This window comes from Ylistrum balloti, unplaced genomic scaffold (assembly GCF_031769215.1).
Source record: "Ylistrum balloti isolate Yb309-2 unplaced genomic scaffold, AGI_CSIRO_Ybal_v1 Utg369690, whole genome shotgun sequence".
Taxonomy (NCBI): domain Eukaryota; kingdom Metazoa; phylum Mollusca; class Bivalvia; order Pectinida; family Pectinidae; genus Ylistrum; species Ylistrum balloti.
The window spans coordinates 685,028-703,804 of NW_026781926.1; the positions used below are offsets into that span (position 1 = coordinate 685,028).

General features: G+C 37.5%; 1 protein-coding gene across 1 annotated transcript in view; it reads left to right on the plus strand.

Annotated features, from left to right (window-relative positions):
* Nucleotides 1–4,943: 4,943 nt before the first annotated feature.
* LOC132565079 (caspase activity and apoptosis inhibitor 1-like) overlaps nucleotides 4,944–18,777 on the plus strand; it is a 97,583-nt gene continuing 83,749 nt past the window's right edge. Inside the window, exon 1 of the mRNA XM_060229685.1 lies at nucleotides 4,944–5,081. Within this exon, the coding sequence (XP_060085668.1) occupies nucleotides 4,944–5,081 (138 nt within the window). The remainder of the gene's footprint in view (nucleotides 5,082–18,777) is intronic.

Genomic DNA, 18,777 nt, shown 5'->3' on the forward strand with positions numbered 1-18,777 from the left:
TGGAGGGAACAGTAACACTGGGAGTGGTCTGTGAGGCTAGGAGGAACAGTAACACTGGAGTGGTCTGTCAGGCTTGAAGGGGACAGTAACACTGGGAGTGGTCTGTCAGGCTTGGAGGGAACAGTAACACTGGGAGTGGTCTGTGAGGCTAGGAAGGGCCAGTAACACTGGGAGTGGTCTGTCAGGCTTGGAGGGAACAGTAACACTGGGAGTGGTCTGTGAGGCTAGGAAGGGCCAGTAACACTGGGAGTGGTCTGTCAGGCTTGGAGGGAACAGTAACACTGGGAGTGGTCTGTCAGGCTAGGAGGGGCCAGTAACACTGAGAGAGGTCTGTTATGGTAGAAGGTTAACTCTGTGCTAGTTGCTCTGTAGGGAATGATGTGTATAGGAGCTGGTAAGGCTATGGGTATGATTGGTATGAATAGAACCTGGTTATAGTATTGGGTATGATGGGTATAGGAGCTTGTTAGGGTATGGGGTATGAGTGGTACAGCTTGTTAGGGTATGGGGTATGAGTGGTACAGAAACTGATTAGGGTATGGGGTATGAGTGGTACAGCATGTTAGGGTATGGGGTATGAGTGGTACAGCTGGTTAGGGTATGGGGTATGATTAGTACAGCTTGTTAGGGTATGGGGTATGAGTGGTACAGCTGGTTAGGGTATGGGGTATGATTAGTACAGCTGGTTAGGGTATGGGGTATGAGTGGTACAGCTGGTTAGGGTATGGGGTATGATTAGTACAGCTGGTTAGGGTATGGGGTATGAGTGGTACAGCTTGTTAGGGTATGGGGTATGAGTGGTACAGCTGGTTAGGGTATGGGGTATGATTAGTACAGCTGGTTAGGGTATGGGGTATGAGTGATACAGCTGGTTAGGGTATGGGGTATGAGTGGTACAGCTGGTTAGAGTATGGGGTATGATTAGTACAGCTGGTTAGGGTATGGGGTATGAGTGGTACAGAAACTGATTAGGGTATGGGGTATGAGTGGTACAGCTGGTTAGGGTATGGGGTATGAGTGGTACAGAAACTGATTAGGGTTTGGGGTATGAGTGGTACAGCTGGTTAGGGTATGGGGTATGATTAGTACAGCTGGTTAGGGTATGGGGTATGAGTGGTACAGCTTGTTAGGGTATGGGGTATGAGTGGTACAGCTGGTTAGGGTATGGGGTATGATTAGTACAGCTTGTTAGGGTATGGGGTATGAGTGGTACAGCTGGTTAGAGTATGGGGTATGATTAGTACAGCTGGTTAGGGTATGGGGTATGAGTGGTACAGAAACTGATTAGGGTATGGGGTATGAGTGGTACAGCTGGTTAGGGTATGGGGTATGATTAGTACAGCTTGTTAGGGTATGGGGTATGAGTGGTACAGCTGGTTAGGGTATGGGGTATGATTAGTACAGCTGGTTAGGGTATGGTGTATGATTAGTACAGCTGGTTAGGGTATGGTGTATGATTAGTACAGCTGGTTAGGGTATGGTTTATGATTAGTACAGCTGGTTAGGGTATGGGGTATGATTAGTACAGCTGGTTAGGGTATGGGGTATGAGTGGTACAGCTTGTTAGGGTATGGGGTATGAGTGGTACAGCTGGTTAGGGTATGGGGTATGATTAGTACAGCTTGTTAGGGTATGGGGTATGAGTGGTACAGCTGGTTAGAGTATGGGGTATGATTAGTACAGCTGGTTAGGGTATGGGGTATGAGTGGTACAGAAACTGATAAGGGTATGGGGTATGAGTGGTACAGCTGGTTAGGGTATGGGGTATGAGTGGTACAGAAACTGATTAGAGTATGGGGTATGAGTGGTACAGCTGGTTAGGGTATGAGTGGTACAGCTTGTTAGGGTATGGAGTATGATTAGTACAGCTTGTTAGGGTATGGGGTATGAGTGGTACAGCTGGTTAGGGTATGGGGTATGATTAGTACAGCTGGTTAGGGTATGGGGTATGAGTGGTACAGCTGGTTAGGGTATGGGGTATGAGTGGTACAGAAACTGATTAGGGTATGGGGTATGAGTGGTACAGCTGGTTAGGGTATGGGGTATGAGTGGTACAGAAACTGATTAGGGTTTGGGGTATGAGTGGTACAGCTGGTTAGGGTATGGGGTATGATTAGTACAGCTGGTTAGGGTATGGGGTATGAGTGGTACAGCTTGTTAGGGTATGGGATATGAGTGGTACAGCTGGTTAGGGTATGGGGTATGATTAGTACAGCTGGTTAGGGTATGGGGTATGAGTGGTACAGCGGGTTAGGGTATGGGGTATGAGTGGTACAGCTGGTTAGAGTATGGGGTATGATTAGTACAGCTGGTTAGGGTATGGGGTATGAGTGGTACAGAAACTGATAAGGGTATGGGGTATGAGTGGTACAGCTGGTTAGGGTATGGGGTATGAGTGGTACAGAAACTGATTAGGGTATGGGGGTATGAGTGGTACAGCTGGTTAGGGTATGGGGTATGAGTGGTACAGCTGGTTAGGGTATGGGGTATGATTTGTACAGCTTGTTAGGGTATGGGGTATGAGTGGTACAGCTGGTTAGGGTATGGGGTATGATTAGTACAGCTGGTTAGGGTATGGGGTATGAGTGGTACAGCTGGTTAGGGTATGGGGTATGATTAGTACAGCTGGTTAGGGTATGGGGTATGATTAGTACAGCTTGTTAGGGTATGGGGTATGAGTGGTACAGAAACTGATTAGGGTATGGGGTATGAGTGGTACAGCTTGTTAGGGTATGGGGTATGATTAGTACAGCTGGTTAGGGTATGGGGTATGAGTGGTACAGCTGGTTAGGGTATGGGGTATGAGTGGTACAGCTGGTTAGGGTATGGGGTATGAGTGGTACAGCTGGTTAGGGTATGGGGTATGATTAGTACAGCTTGTTAGGGTATGGGGTATGAGTGGTACAGAAACTGATTAGGGTATGGGGTATGATTAGTACAGCTGGTTAGGGTATGGGGTATGATTAGTACAGCTGGTTAGGGTATGGGGTATGAGTGGTACAGCTGGTTAGGGTATGGGGTATGAGTGGTACAGAAACTGATTAGAGTATGGGGTATGATTAGTACAGCTGGTTAGGGTATGGGGTATGATTAGTACAGCTGGTTAGGGTATGGGGTATGAGTGGTACAGCTGGTTAGGGTATGGGGTATGAGTGGTACAGCTGGTTAGGGTATGGGGTATGATTAGTACAGCTGGTTAGGGTATGGGGTATGATTAGTACAGCTGGTTAGGGTATGGGGTATGAGTGGTACAGAAACTGATTAGGGTATGGGGTATGATTAGTACAGCTGGTTAGGGTATGGGGTATGAGTGGTACAGAAACTGATTAGGGTATGGGGTATGATTAGTACAGCTGGTTAGGGTATGGGGTATGATTAGTACAGCTGGTTAGGGTATGGGATATGAGTGGTACAGCTTGTTAGGGTATGGGGTATGATTAGTACAGCTGGTTAGGGTATGGGGTATGAGTGGTACAGCTGGTTAGGGTATGGGGTATGAGTGGTACGGCTGGTTAGGGTATGGGGTATGAGTGGTACAGCTGGTTAGGGTATGGGGTATGAGTGGTACAGCTGGTTAGGGTATGGGGTATGAGTGGTACAGCTGGTTATGGTATAGGGTATGAGTGGTCAGCTGGTTAGGGTATGGGGTATGAGTGGTCAGCTGGTTAGGGTATGGGCTATGATTAGTACAGCTGGTTAGGCTGTAGAGTATAGGATCCATTAAGACTATGGGGATGGAGTGTATCAGATACAAAAGACTGATAAGTATACAGAAATAATGATTGTGAGATGTATATGATATAAGGTGATAGTAAAGGACTAGATGGATATGTTTACCATATTAGGGGTAGATGAAGATCCAGAGACAGGTCTATATAAAAGCATATCAAATTGCCAGGACAGAACTGTTGGCCTTGACACATGGTCTGATGGATGCCCACTAGGAGAGTCTGATGACTGTGCCCTGGCAGTCTGTAACTTTTAACACTGTCTACATTGTTATTGTTCTACTGGATTTTCTTTCAACTGATAAAAGAAAACAATGAAATATTAGAAAATAAAAAACAGAAGTTGAAAGAATGAACTGTTACCATGATGAACAGCTGTACACACAGAGAGTATAATATAATGGGTGTGGATGGCAACTTCAATTTTTATTTAACATCAATATATTTTATCAAAGATGGAACGGGAGCTTTATTTTACATATCCATATAGATCCTACATTATCATGCCTCTATCTTGACATTTTATAGCCAGTGTTTTCTTTTCAAAGACTTGATAAAAATGTTTCAGGTTGCCATGGAAACAGTTTGGTGGTAATGTGTGTGTCCAGTCTGACATTTACATGATAATGTTGGAACGAAGATGAAATTATTTCTCTGTCTTGATCAGTGTGCATGCAATCTCATTGAAGTTTTTCTAATTAAGTTGAGTTTATTGTTGGGACAGATTTGTGTGGGTGTTAACTTTTAGAGTGGAGTCTACTACAATTCTGTAGATGTAACATTGCATCCAATTTCTTTATGTCCTCCTGGTTTTTTACTCCTTCACCATGAATAGGGGGCGATTATGACTGACTTGGTGAGGAGGTCTTGGCTTTTTTGTTGACTTTCATATACTTTAATTTCACATGAACACTGGCTAATAAAATCTTTTAAACAATAACATTTTGGCATTGTTGTTATCTCCCTTTTCATCCTTCTCCTGTCAGACAGGGAAAGAACAAATGACTAAATTCAGTATTGGTTAAACATTTTTTCTTTCATATCTTGATGTCTATTTAAAGATCATTTTGAGGCAGTTATGAAGTATTGTATGAAAAAAAAGTTATAATGATGCTCGACCATTAAAATCATAATTGTATACTTAACTTTATTTTCTAATTATTTTCTAGGTATAACATTACTTGTATAACATGATCTAACCACAGGTCACCAAAGATGAGTGCAGCTAAAATGTTGGCGGACTCCACCCAGGGGGATCCCCTGACAGATACCGCCCCGGGGATGGGGGCCAAGAGGCGGAAATCACATGACAAAAGGAAAACAAAGAAACAGAAGAAAGAAACCAAGAAAAAGGTAGGGCAGATAACAACTATTTAAAAGTAGTTCAAATAAAAGTGAATTTTTGACATCAAGGATGTTAATTATCAGTCTAAATTTGATATTCCCTGTGTTAGGTATACAGAGAGCACCAATAGAAGCATTTCAAAACAAGTCAAACATCATGTACATGAAAGCAAACAGATCTGTAGCTAGATGACTGTTTGATGCCTAAATATAATTGTGTCAGAAAACAAATGAAATCACAATTGAGATATTACAATTTTCAGGGGAGATCACGCCAATTAGAAAATAAAACAGAGAGTTGGTTGGGGAGACTGCTGATAAAGACTTGTTAGTGTGTGATGTATAGGGTTTACATGGTAAATGTATGTACTATTGTATAAATGAACCCTAACACATGATTCAACCTCACTCAACCCTGCTACACACTAGTACTTATAGGAAAAAATATATTGTTAAATACACCAAAAACATCAGCAGGTTCTTTATCATCTCATTATGATCTTGAGGTTAGACTTTCAGTGAAAATATCAAATTCAACATCACTTGATGATGTAATAGTGAAATATTTCACTGAGATTTTACTTGATAAAAAGTGAGCCTAAACCACACCCCAACACCTGCATAAGAAATGTTAACACTTCCACTACAAAATTCTTCGTGTTGATCTCTTCAATATGATACATAAATATGACGGAAAGAAGTATATTATCGATTTTTTTACAATTTTTTTGAAAAGACAATCAGCATGACAACAAAGAAAACAGAACAACAAAATTGTTTCACCTAAGGAAACTGTCCACTTCACAGCTGCATGATTGTGTTAATATTGTAATGCATCAAAGCATCAAAACCAATCACAAATCTGCTTACTTAGAACAGGATTTATTGTAGCATAGGCTTTTGCCAAAAGTCTCATGTGTGTGAAATACAGAGAAAACATGTGCATTTCAACGCATATTTCTGTCTAGGAAAAAATTACTGCAAAGTGTGCTGGGGTATAGATCATATTTAGGTTTTTGTGATTGGGTCAACTTTTGTGAGAAAGATACTGTTACTTTGTTATTTGACCATAGTTTGGAAGATCACTAATATAATGAGCTGAAAGACTGTATTGTTAGAAATGTAGATATCAAATTAATGAAAATTATCTTGAATAACATGTACATCCAAGATTTTTTAGAAATTTGTCTTTGTCATCAATTTGCATCTCTTACATATTTTTTCTAAGGAGATTTATTTTTCAAATTTTGTTTTCTTTTGTAATGAAAAATAGTTTTTGGTCTAAGATTTGGCAGGATGAATTTGGCAAACCTGTAACTTTTGACATTGTTCCAATGTGTTATTGAGTGTTTGATGCTAGACATTTTTTCCTAAGTCAGACAAATGAAATTATACCAAGAAGCAGGGATTTCAACAATTCAAACACTGCCTCAATTACTCCTTGGGTAATGGGGCTTTATTCCAGAAAAAATCCGCAAATTTCATTAATTTTGTCCATTTCCCCTTTTTCAAGGATATTAACACACCAAGTGTTTGAGCATGTCTGGAGTGTAGCATCGGTCGAGCAGTCCGATTTGGCCAGCCCGTCTAAATTGTTTCTATTCTCCATTTCAATTCCTTGGTACTTATGTAATAAGGTACAAAATGGAGTAAAGGACTTCCTTGCAATTCGCCTGCCACAGAGAGATGGAGTTTGAAAATTATAGCCCATTTCTAATGCTCCCTCACATTAAAGTGCTCAAATCCTGTGTTTTGTCTGGATTCTACAAGTTTATTCCAGTGATTGTCATTTGCTTCTGTGACTCATGGAATGCCTGACATACACCTTGTAACTATATGTCTCCTGCCTCAAATGCTCTCTCCAAATACATGCAATCCTACAGTCCTCAGAGAATATTATTACAAAATAATTCTAACTTAGAACACCAAATTTCGTATTGGAAGTCGAAACTAAAGTGCTATCATGCACTTCAGTTCTGTGAAGATTACAAGTAAAATTTCAGGCGCTTTAAAACTTGCTCTCTTCCAATACCTTTGAACGATGCCTTGAAACCAATGTCGAAGCGCTCTCTTTGATTACGTGAATTTTGCTTGCTAACAATTTAAAGTGCACTCCAGCAGGCTGTCGGTGCAGTGCCGCGCGCCTGACTAGACAGGCTGATGGTGGCTCTGTCATTCACCCCTTACATGCTTTGTCAATGAACATTTAACAATTGTTTTCTCTCCCACCTAAACCAGCAGCGATAAATCTAAATCACTCACCAGTTTCGTCTTTTTTTCTCTCCTTCAATTTTTCAATGGAATAAAAAAAAAATTGAAAATTTGTTAGATTAAGTTTCTTACATGAACAGAATAGAGTAAATGGAATGTTAGAGTAGAGCCTTGAGGCGAGTGTCAGACCCACTTACAGAAGCTTGGTGACAAGCAGAGCTGCAGCACTATCATCCCGTATGGGACCAGGCAATAAAACTCAATAAATTCTCTTCCCTTAAAGTTTTAACTCTTTAGGAATTGACAGACAACCCGACACGAGCTATCAGCACAAGGTTCCTTCATTGGGTGCAGGGCTGCGGACGCTGGATTGCAGTACCAGTTGCATCAGGCTCACAATACTCTCATCTCAACTTTGGCAGCTACTGTCAAAATGGATTATGTTTAAAATTGAGTGAAGTGTGGGGAAATTGTGTATGAAATTTTATGCCAAACAAGGTTTTGTCTGCCATGTCTAATTGACACCTGGCACTTAAATTTGAAATTGATTTGACTTAGTTTCATGACAGCGAGAAAGACTACCATCATTTAAGCATTTCAAAACTGCTGATTTTTTGGTCCTGTGGGGTTTGAACATGACTTTTGACTCCTGCAAGCAGCATATCAGCTATGAAAGAGTGAGGACATGTGCTCTGGTTATGTAATGCACCAAAAGAGGAACAACGAGGAAAAATGACTTACAAGTCGGCACTTAAATCACGATTGTGTTTCTTGTAACAAGATTCGCTGTGAATCACGAAATATGACAGATTACACACACACAAATTCTTCATAGAGATTAGATTAATTCTTGTTGTAATTGCCATATTTCAAGACATCCTGAGTGCCAGCATTAGAATTTTGAGAGAATGCAAAACTTCAATTTAGATTCTAATTATGGCGAATTAGTGGTTTTATTTGAAATTTCATTTCCCTTTTTTGTAATTTTGATACGTGTGTCATAGCTGGAATGAGTCATTGTTTCTGTAAAGAATTTGACATCTTCACTTCCTTTGAATTGATTGTGAAATTTAAATAAAGCCATCGGTTTGATCTAATTTAAGTTGATGGTTTCGAGTCATCTTTGTTTCTCAGCGGCCGCCATTTATTTTGCCAGCTGTCGAGTTACAAGGCTTCCTAATCATCTAAACTTCTGGCCGGTTACAGCAATTTAATTTTTAAAATGCCTCCTGAGATAATTTGCAGCAAATGTAAAATGGTCTTTGTGTCCAGCGAGAGGACCCAACCACCACAAAAATCAATGCCCTTTTTTAATGCCAAACACAAAGACATCAATTTTTGATAATGGCAACTTGGGTTGAAATTGGTATGCATTATTGATGGCAATTTCAGGAATCAATTTTAGTTGCAAAAAAAATTGAAAGAATGGCTTTAAGATTTTAATGTGTCAATTACTTTTATGCTGTGGATGGGAGACCACCTGCAAGGTAGCCAACCTAGGCAATAAAACCAGTATTAAGTTTCAAACATTCAGCTTTTTAATAGAATTCTCAATTCGTTTTTAACGAGTGGGATTTATATTGATGATTAAAAAATTGAGGATAATTTTCTTCAAGCAAAGTAACAAGCTTCAATAGAAGGATATTTTTTCTACAAAAACAAATTCAATGAATTGTAGCAATGGACAAAGGTTTGTGAAATTGGACAGTATGAATTAGTGTTGCCCTGTAATTACTGCTGATGAAGATGTGATTGGTCTGGACTATGCTGCTGGCAGTAGACAGATGTTTTATAATATCTATTGCTGATAAATATTGCAAATATTTCAAATTACCTTACCTGCTCGACCAGGTAAGCAGTCGTTTTGTTTAATTAAAATTTTCAAATAGGCCTTCCCTGTGTGATAGGCTACAATTAGTAACCTGGTAACCTTACAAGTACCCTAATTACAGTCCTTTGTGGACTGCAGGGTGGAGAATACAATACGAGGAGTTGTCTCCAAGGCGATATATTCTATTACAGAAATCTGATTGGACAGATTGTTATATAACACACAGGAGGCCTTATAGCTGTACTACTGGTGATAACAATCTTAAACTTAATCATCTAGTTTATGTTACATCAGTCCATCTCTTATATATTACACTGTCATCTAGTTTCTATTAAAGTTTATGTTACATCAGTCCATCTCTTATATATTACACTGTCATCTAGTGTCTATTAAAGTTTATGTTACATCAGTCCATATCTTATATGTTACACTGTCATCTAGTGTCTGTTAAAGTTTGTGTTACATCAGTCCATCTCTTATATATTACACTGTCATCTAGTGTCTGTTAAAGTTTGTGTTACATCAGTCCATCTCTTATATATTACACTGTCATCTAGTGTCTATTAAAGTGATGCCCTAGTTTGTTTTACACTGTTATTCCATAACACTGATATCAAACTGATATTCTAGTCTGTATTACACTTATATTCTAGTGTGTATTACACTGATATAAAACTGATATTCTAGTGTGTATTACACTGATATTCTAGTGTGTATTACACTGATATTCTAGTGTGTATTACACTGATATTCTTGTATGTATTACACTGATATAAACTGATATTCTAGTGTGTATTACACTGATATCAAACTGATATTTTAGTGTGTATTACACTGATATTCTTGTATGTATTACACTGATATAAACTGATATTCTAGTGTGTATTACACTGATATTCTTGTGTGTATTACACCAATATAAAATGATATTCTAGTGTGTATTACACTGATATTCTAGTGTGTATTACACTGATATCAAACTGATATTCTTGTGTGTATTACACTGATATTCTTGTGTGTATTACACTGATATAAAACTGATATTCTAGTGTGTATTACACTGATATTCTAGTGTGTATTACACTGATATCAAACTGATATTCTTGTGTGTATTACACTGATATTCTTGTGTGTATTACACTGATATAAAACTGATATTCTAGTGTGTATTACACTGATATTCTAGTGTGTATTACACAGATATAAAACTGATATTCTTGTGTGTATTACACTGATATTCTTGTGTGTATTACACTGATATAAAACTGATATTCTAGTGTGTATTACACTGATATAAACTGATATTCTAGTGTGTATTACACTGATATCAAACTGATATTCTAGTGTGTATTACACTGATATTCTAGTGTGTATTACACTGATATTCTTGTATGTATTACAATGATATAAACTGATATTCTAGTGTGTATTACACTGATATCAAACTGATATTCTAGTGTGTATTACACTGATATTCTTGTGTGTATTACACTGATATAAAACTGATATTCTAGTGTGTATTACACTGATATAAACTGATATTCTAGTGTGTATTACACTGATATTCTTGTGTGTATTACACTGATATCAAACTGATATTCTAGTGTGTATTACACTGATATTCTTGTGTGTATTACACTGATATCAAACTGATATTCTAGTGTGTATTACACTGATATAAAACTGATATTCTAGTGTGTATTACACTGATATTCTTGTGTGTATTACACTGATATCAAACTGAAATTCTAGTGTGTATTTCACTGATATAAAACTGATATTCTAGTGTGTATTACACTGATATCAAACTGATATTCTAGTGTGTATTACACTGATATTCTTGTGTGTATTACACTGATATCAAACTGATATTCTAGTGTGTATTTCACTGATATAAAACTGATATTCTAGTGTGTATTACACTGATATCAAACTGATATTCTTGTGTGTATTAAACTGATATCAAACTGATATTCTAGTGTGTATTACACTGATATCAAACTGATATTCTAGTGTGTATTACACTGATATTCTAGTGTGTATTACACTGATATTCTAGTGTATGTACAATGTACTGATACTAGTGTGTATTACACTGATATCAAACTGATATTCTAGTGTGTATTACACTGATATTCTAGTGTGTATTACACTGATATTCTAGTGTGTATTACACAGATATAAAACTGATATTCTAGTGTTGTAATGATACTGCATTGAAATTCTAGTGTACTGATGCTCTAGTGTTACACTGATGCTGTGGTGTATTTAAGTGATATTCTACAGTGTAATGTGTGTTACACTGATGCTGTAGTGTTACACTGATGCTATAGTGTCACACTGATGCTGTAGTGTTACACAGATGCTGTAGTGTTACACTGATGATGTAGTGTATTTAAGTGATATTCTACAGTGTAATGTGTGTTACACTGATGCTGTAGTGTTACACTGATGCTATAGTGTCACACTGATGCTGTAGTGTTACACAGATGCTGTAGTGTTACACTGATGATGTAGTGTATTTAAGTGATATTCTACAGTGTAATGTGTGTTACACTGATGCTGTAGTGTTACACTGATGATGTAGTGTATTTAAGTGATATTCTACAGTGTAATGTGTGTTACACTGATGCTGTAGTGTTACACTGATGATGTAGTGTATTTAAGTGATATTCTACAGTGTAATGTGTGTTACACTGATGCTGTAGTGTTACACTGATGATGTAGTGTATTTAAGTGATATTCTACAGTGTAATGTGTGTCACACTGATGCTGTAGTGTTACACTGATGATGTAGTGTATTTAAGTGATATTCTACAGTGTAATGTGTGTTACACTGATGCTGTAGTGTTACACTGATGATGTAGTGTATTTAAGTGATATTCTACAGTGTAATGTGTGTTACACTGATGCTGTAGTGTTACACTGATGATGTAGTGTATTTAAGTGATATTCTACAGTGTAATGTGTGTTACACTGATGCTGTAGTGTTACACTGATGATGTAGTGTATTTAAGTGATATTCTACAGTGTAATGTGTGTTACACTGATGCTGTAGTGTTACACTGATGATGTAGTGTATTTAAGTGATATTCTACAGTGTAATGTGTGTTACACTGATGCTGTAGTGTTACACTGATGATGTAGTGTATTTAAGTGATATTCTACAGTGTAATGTGTGTTACACTGATGCTGTAGTGTTACACTGATGATGTAGTGTATTTAAGTGATATTCTACAGTGTAATGTGTGTTACACTGATGCTGTAGTGTTACACTGATGATGTAGTGTATTTAAGTGATATTCTACAGTGTAATGTGTGTTACACAGATGCTGTAGTGTTACACTGATGATGTAGTGTATTTAAGTGATATTCTACAGTGTAATGTGTGTTACACAGATGCTGTAGTGTTACACTGATGATGTAGTGTATTTAAGTGATATTCTACAGTGTAATGTGTGTTACACTGATGCTGTAGTGTTACACTGATGCTGTAGTGTTACACTGATGATGTAGTGTATTTAAGTGATATTCTACAGTGTAATGTGTGTTACACTGATGCTGTAGTGTTACACTGATGATGTAGTGTTACACTGATGATGTAGTGTATTTAAGTGATATTCTACAGTGTAATGTGTGTTACACTGATGATCTTAATCAAATTAAGACCTTGTCTTATACAGAAATCTTCATTCTTAACCGATAGCTATTTTAAAGGATCATTATTTTTAGAAATAGACATCATAATCTGAAAAACAAGGTTATAAATATTTTATTAGAAAAATAAAAACTATGTAAATTTCACGGTGTTTCCCAGCTAATGGTGCCTGTTCCCACATCACAGAGAATAAATGATATCCCCAGACAAAATTGATTAGACCTAAAATTAAATCAGATTAAACTTTAACAGCTGATTGCATGTTCATTGATATATGACTAATATTTTATGTGTAATATGGAACTAATTTGACAGCTACTGAGCTGATCTCCGTTTCTAGCGCCAGTCATCATACATGTAGATTCCATAACGGGACAATCAAAGGGTTACCTAGGGAAATAAGGGTTAGTGTACTGGGGTCAAGGTTGCTATGATGCACATCAAGAGGTATTATGAAATAGTGGAACATATACCTGCTATGCAATATTGAGCAAATGATAACAGAATTGACCACAATCTTTCCTATTTTGGCCATTTTGACACAAGAAGTGTATGATAATTAAGCTGTTTCTGCCAATTTGAGGTTAGAACTGACCAGTCCTTTCCTATTTCTGGCCAGTTGACGTTAAAACTGACCAGTCCTTTCCTATTTCTGACCAGTCGATGTGAGAACTAACCAGAACCTTTCCTATTTCTGGCCAGTTAACATGAGAACTGACCAGAACCTTTCCTTTTTCTGACCAGTTGACATGAGAACTGACCAGAACCTTTCCTTTTTCTGACCAGTTGACATGAGAACTGACCAGAACCTTTCCTTTTTCTGACCAGTTGACATGAGAACTGACCAGAACCTTTCCTTTTTCTGACCAGTCAATATGAGAACTGACCAGAACCTTTCCTTTTTCTGGCCAGTTGACATCAGAACTGACCAGAACCTTTCTTTTTTATGGCCAGTTGACGTGAGAACTGACCAGAATCTTTTCCATTTCTTCCGAGATGACATAAGAACAGATTGTCTATTCGTTCAGGATTGAATGGCTCCAGTTAGACATAATTTTAGTTGATATTTCACTTAGATTTCTACTTGGTTGTTACTGATAGTTTTGACATTCAGATATGTTTCCTGGCTAATTCTATCATTGTTCTGCTAAATAATCTTACCCAAGGAATGTTTTGGTGTAATTTGAGCCTAGAAAGAAACCATTGGTCTGTAAATTTAGGTATTGGTGACCTGCAGGAAGGTTTTTGTGTGATATTAGAAGTACACAATAACTCTCACTTCAGTAAGACCTTCCCTAATAGTCTAATGCTTGTTTCTTTTTTTCAAGTGTTAGAGAGGTGAATTATACAATTGGTGCCAATGTTTGTGGATGTGTTTTCTATGTCAGAGTTCTTTATTTACAGCATTATTATATTGATAATTATTGAGAATGCACCCATAGACCCTGGCAGCACTAGAAAACCTACACCAGAATTGGTTTTTAGTTTTATTACACACACAACTTGTATTATCTTAGCCACAGAACAGTGGAGACTTAACAAATAAATTTGTGTGTTAAGTTTGGCCGAGATGTTTTTGACTATGTTACTTATTACATGTGAGTCTGCCAGACTATAAGTAGTGGCCACGCCCCTCTGTTTAACCATCTCAGTGATAAATACACCAGCAAGCCTTGTACAAACTCCACGCTTGGACCAACTCCAAACCAACTTCATTTTCAAACAACTCTTAAGGTGTTTACTAAGCTTTGCAATGACATTTACTGATGGCCTTTTATATTTCTTGAGTTGTGGGAGATGGGAAAATATGGAAAATGGTAGACACATACAAAATATTTAAATCTTAGTTGTCCTTCTCTGATGTATGACTTTCTCTATTTCTTGGATGTGTGAGCTTAAAATTCTAGTTACAGGATGCAGTTGTCTCCCCCTTTTGTCATCGACCAAGGATGACAGTTTTTAATAGTTTTATTGCTCAACCCAGACTAATTTTGATTTATAACCAATGGACAGAAAATCATAAAAAGAATTGAAATGTCAGATGTTAAAGAAAATTGTTTCATTGCCGTCAGATCTGATGCACAAGGCTGACTGACAGGCAATTTGTAGAAATACCCAGAGAAAAAGTTCTTAAGATATTAGTCATTAAATTAAAGCTGGTTCTATATTAGTGTTGTACTCCTTGAAAAATTAGGAATTGCAGGAATGTGTATATTACATATGATGAGTTTCGACCATTAACCAGGAATAGAAAACAATTAACCAAATAACAGTAAACAATTTATTTACAAAACACAAATCTAGATAACACACGCTCTTTTGCACACGAATTCATACACAAGACTGATAAACAAGAGAGTCATTTGAGTTGACGCTCCTGGACGCAAAGTCTCTGAAAAAGTACCACACAGGTATAATGAACAGGTTCCCCAAACAATGAACAGTAAGTGTTCACTCTGTTGTCCACACAGAATGTCAGATACACACTTCCTTCTTGTAGAAGAATTGATGCTACCGCAATAGCACCCGAAAACGGTCATGAAGTGAAGATCTGCTTCCCAGTTGCACGTTGTCAAGACAGATGATCTCAACTGTCTGCCTTTCCAACGAAGAAACAATTGGCCTTGCTGATCATGAATGTAGTTCCTGGTACTATCCGCTGTTGGATTACCGGGAAAGGGTGAGGCTATCTATGATAATCAGTGACCCTTGGGTGGAGCTTAAATATAATTACAAGTACCATTTACAAAGTGAACTATCACACAGCATTCAGTCTTATAATTTATCTGAGATAAACATGAACTTATACCCTGAAATACCATTACTAAGGATTCTATGGCAGAAAACAGATATAACTGTGGTAAAACACTAGCTGTAAAATATCTCTCAGCTAGAAAGCACTTCTCATTAGCTGGATCGGTTGAGCCTCAGACTAGTAAGCCAGAGATCACGAGTTCGAATCCTAGCTGAGGCTCTGAAATAAATAATGACCTTAGTGGAGGCATTGACATAATAGGAAATGAAGTTGAACAAAACACCAAGAAGATAGTGCAGACTGTCTGACTATATTGCAAATCATAGAGACTCTACATTAGCTATTGTATGTTCACTCAAGGTTTCCATACTTTTCAATCATGCACACATCCCCACCTGATTACACTATAGACATGAGACATTATTACAAATTATACTAGTATTACATATACAACTTCTCAGAAATGATAATAACAGCAAACTACATAATATTACTACAAAATACCATCCCTAAACAAGTACAATTCACATTACAACCAATGATACGCATCACTTAAGTGCACAGTTGCCAAATTATTTACCTACGGTATTCATTCAGAAATGGGCAAAAACAAATAGCAAAATAAACATAGAAAAGTTAATAATACTCATAACAGTCTGTAATCTGTACCTGAATAATCATGCTTTCTTCATAGAAAGCAATTCACCTGGTCATTCTCCCCCCCTACGGAATCTCAACAGTGATATAAACATTGCCCGTACAAACGCAACACTGAGGACAACATAACAGCAACACAATCAACAAAGAATAAACATACGAAAATGAGTTTAATTGGTCAGTGATTATCTCGTACAGGTGATGTTGGTCTTATAGGCTGTGTTGAGGTTAACGAGGAGTTCTTCAGGAGTGTAATTGTGCAGTGTTATTCTTGTACTGGTGATGGTGGGTCCTAATAGGTTGTTTTGTGGTGAGGGGAGTCTGTGGGAAGGTGTAATTGGACAGTGATATTTTTGTACAGGTGATGATAAGTTCTATAGGCTGTGTCAGAGTGCAGAGGGAGCTCTGCAGGAAGGTGTAATTGTGCAGTGATATTCCTGTACAGGTGATGATAAGTTCTATAGTCTGTGTCAGAGTGCAGAGGGAGCTCTGCAGGAAGGTGTAATTGTGCAGTGATATACCTGTACAGGTGATGATAAGTTCTATAGTCTGTGTCAGAGTGCAGAGGGAGCTCTGCAGGAAGGTGTAATTGTGCAGTGATATTCCTGTACAGGTGATGATAAGTTCTATAGTCTGTGTCAGAGTGCAGAGGGAGCTCTGCAGGAAGGTGTAATTGTGCAGTGATATACCTGTACAGGTGATGATAAGTTCTATAGTCTGTGTCAGAGTGCAGAGGGAGCTCTGCAGGAAGGTGTAATTGTGCAGTGATATACCTGTACAGGTGATGATAAGTTCTGTAGTTTGTGTCAGAGTGCAGAGGGAGCTCTGCAGGAAGGTGTAATTGTGCAGTGATATACCTGTACAGGTGATGATAAGTTCTATAGGCTGTGTCAGAGTGCAGAGGGAGCTCTGCAGGAAGGTGTAATTGTGCAGTGATTTTCCAGCTGTGTAGAGGGACATCAACATAACATCCACATTGGTACGGTGCTACCTCACACATCTTCCCTACAGACATGTGTAGTAAATGGATTTCCGCTTTTCTTTGCTGTCACGCCTGCAATAGTCAATTTAATGTGTTAACAACTGCTCTAGGAATGTCACTGGAAAAAAGCACTTAAATGTAAAATACAAATTTCTTACTTAGTCTTTGAAGAAGTCTTTTAAAAACTCATTATTCCTGTGAGAACAAAAACTTGAGGAAGCTCGACCAGGTTGTGATTACAGGGCCTTCTAAAAAACGGACAAAGTTGTCAGATCTAATAATATTACATAGTCTGGGAACTATGGAAGTATAAAGAATTCAGTTCTTTTCACAGATTACAAGTAATCATAATATGTCGTTGTTTTAGATTCAGACTTTTGAATATAATGCGAGATTTTCATACATAAAGAATAGTATGTACTTCATGTTCTTATATTGGTTCATTCTCTAGTAACACTCTCACTCACCTGTCTCGAGATACTCTTCCCACAGACACATGTCTCTAGGTATTCCTCACATGCAGTTGACTCTTTCTAACACAAACACACATGTCTCTATCTTACCCAAACATGTGTCTTGGTAACCCTAACACACATGTCTCTATCTGACCCTAAGACTCACACATGGCTTGGTAACCCTGACATATATGGATTGGGGTAACCTTCACTCACACATGCCTCTTGGTAACACTCATGCATGTATCTCTAGTCAAATCTCATATAAATATCTCCAGGTAAATCTCATACATAGGTATCAAAGTAACCTTCATATCTATATATATATATATATATATCTAGGTAAACCTAATATCTATGTATCTTGGTAACCCCCATACATAGGTACTGGGTAACCCTCATACATGCATATTTAGGTAAACCTCATACCTATGTATTTAGGTAACACTCATACATGTATATCTAGGTAACCCTCATATATATATATCTAGGAACCCTTCATAGACACATCTTTAGGTAACCTTCCTAGGTAACACTCATATACATGTAACTAGGCAACCTTTCCTGATGTTCACATGATATAACTCAAGTTATGGTAAGTATTAGATCATGAAAATTGGTTTTACAAGAAAAACCTCAATTTTGTATAATAATCTTCCTATCACTAATATATTACACAGATATGATTGCAGAGATTTTTGTTTTCTTTTTCATTAAAATTCTTAAATAATTTCAGTTTTCAAATCTTAATGTCATGTACAGATATGACTGTGTTGCCTGTAGATATTTATCTGTCACTGGTGATCAGTTTCTTTACTGTACAGTGTGATAATGGCAGAATGGATATGAACATTGAGGAACATTAAGACGTGATATATCAGCTTTTTTTATGTTTCACCACTGTGTTTATATTGATTGAATCTTTAAATTGCCACAGATTTGACATTCCTTGAACTAAAGACCGGCACTGTTTATATTGGTGTTCTGAAGGCTTATACAACTACACTGTAATCATTTCTGACAGAAATAGAATGTGAAGAGGTAATTTGTCTGTAGTTTTTTATGCATTTAGAAATAAGATTTCAACAAAGATTCTATATTCACTTACGCTAAATCGTAAAGATAATGTTTTTGCTACATACTTGTCATACACATT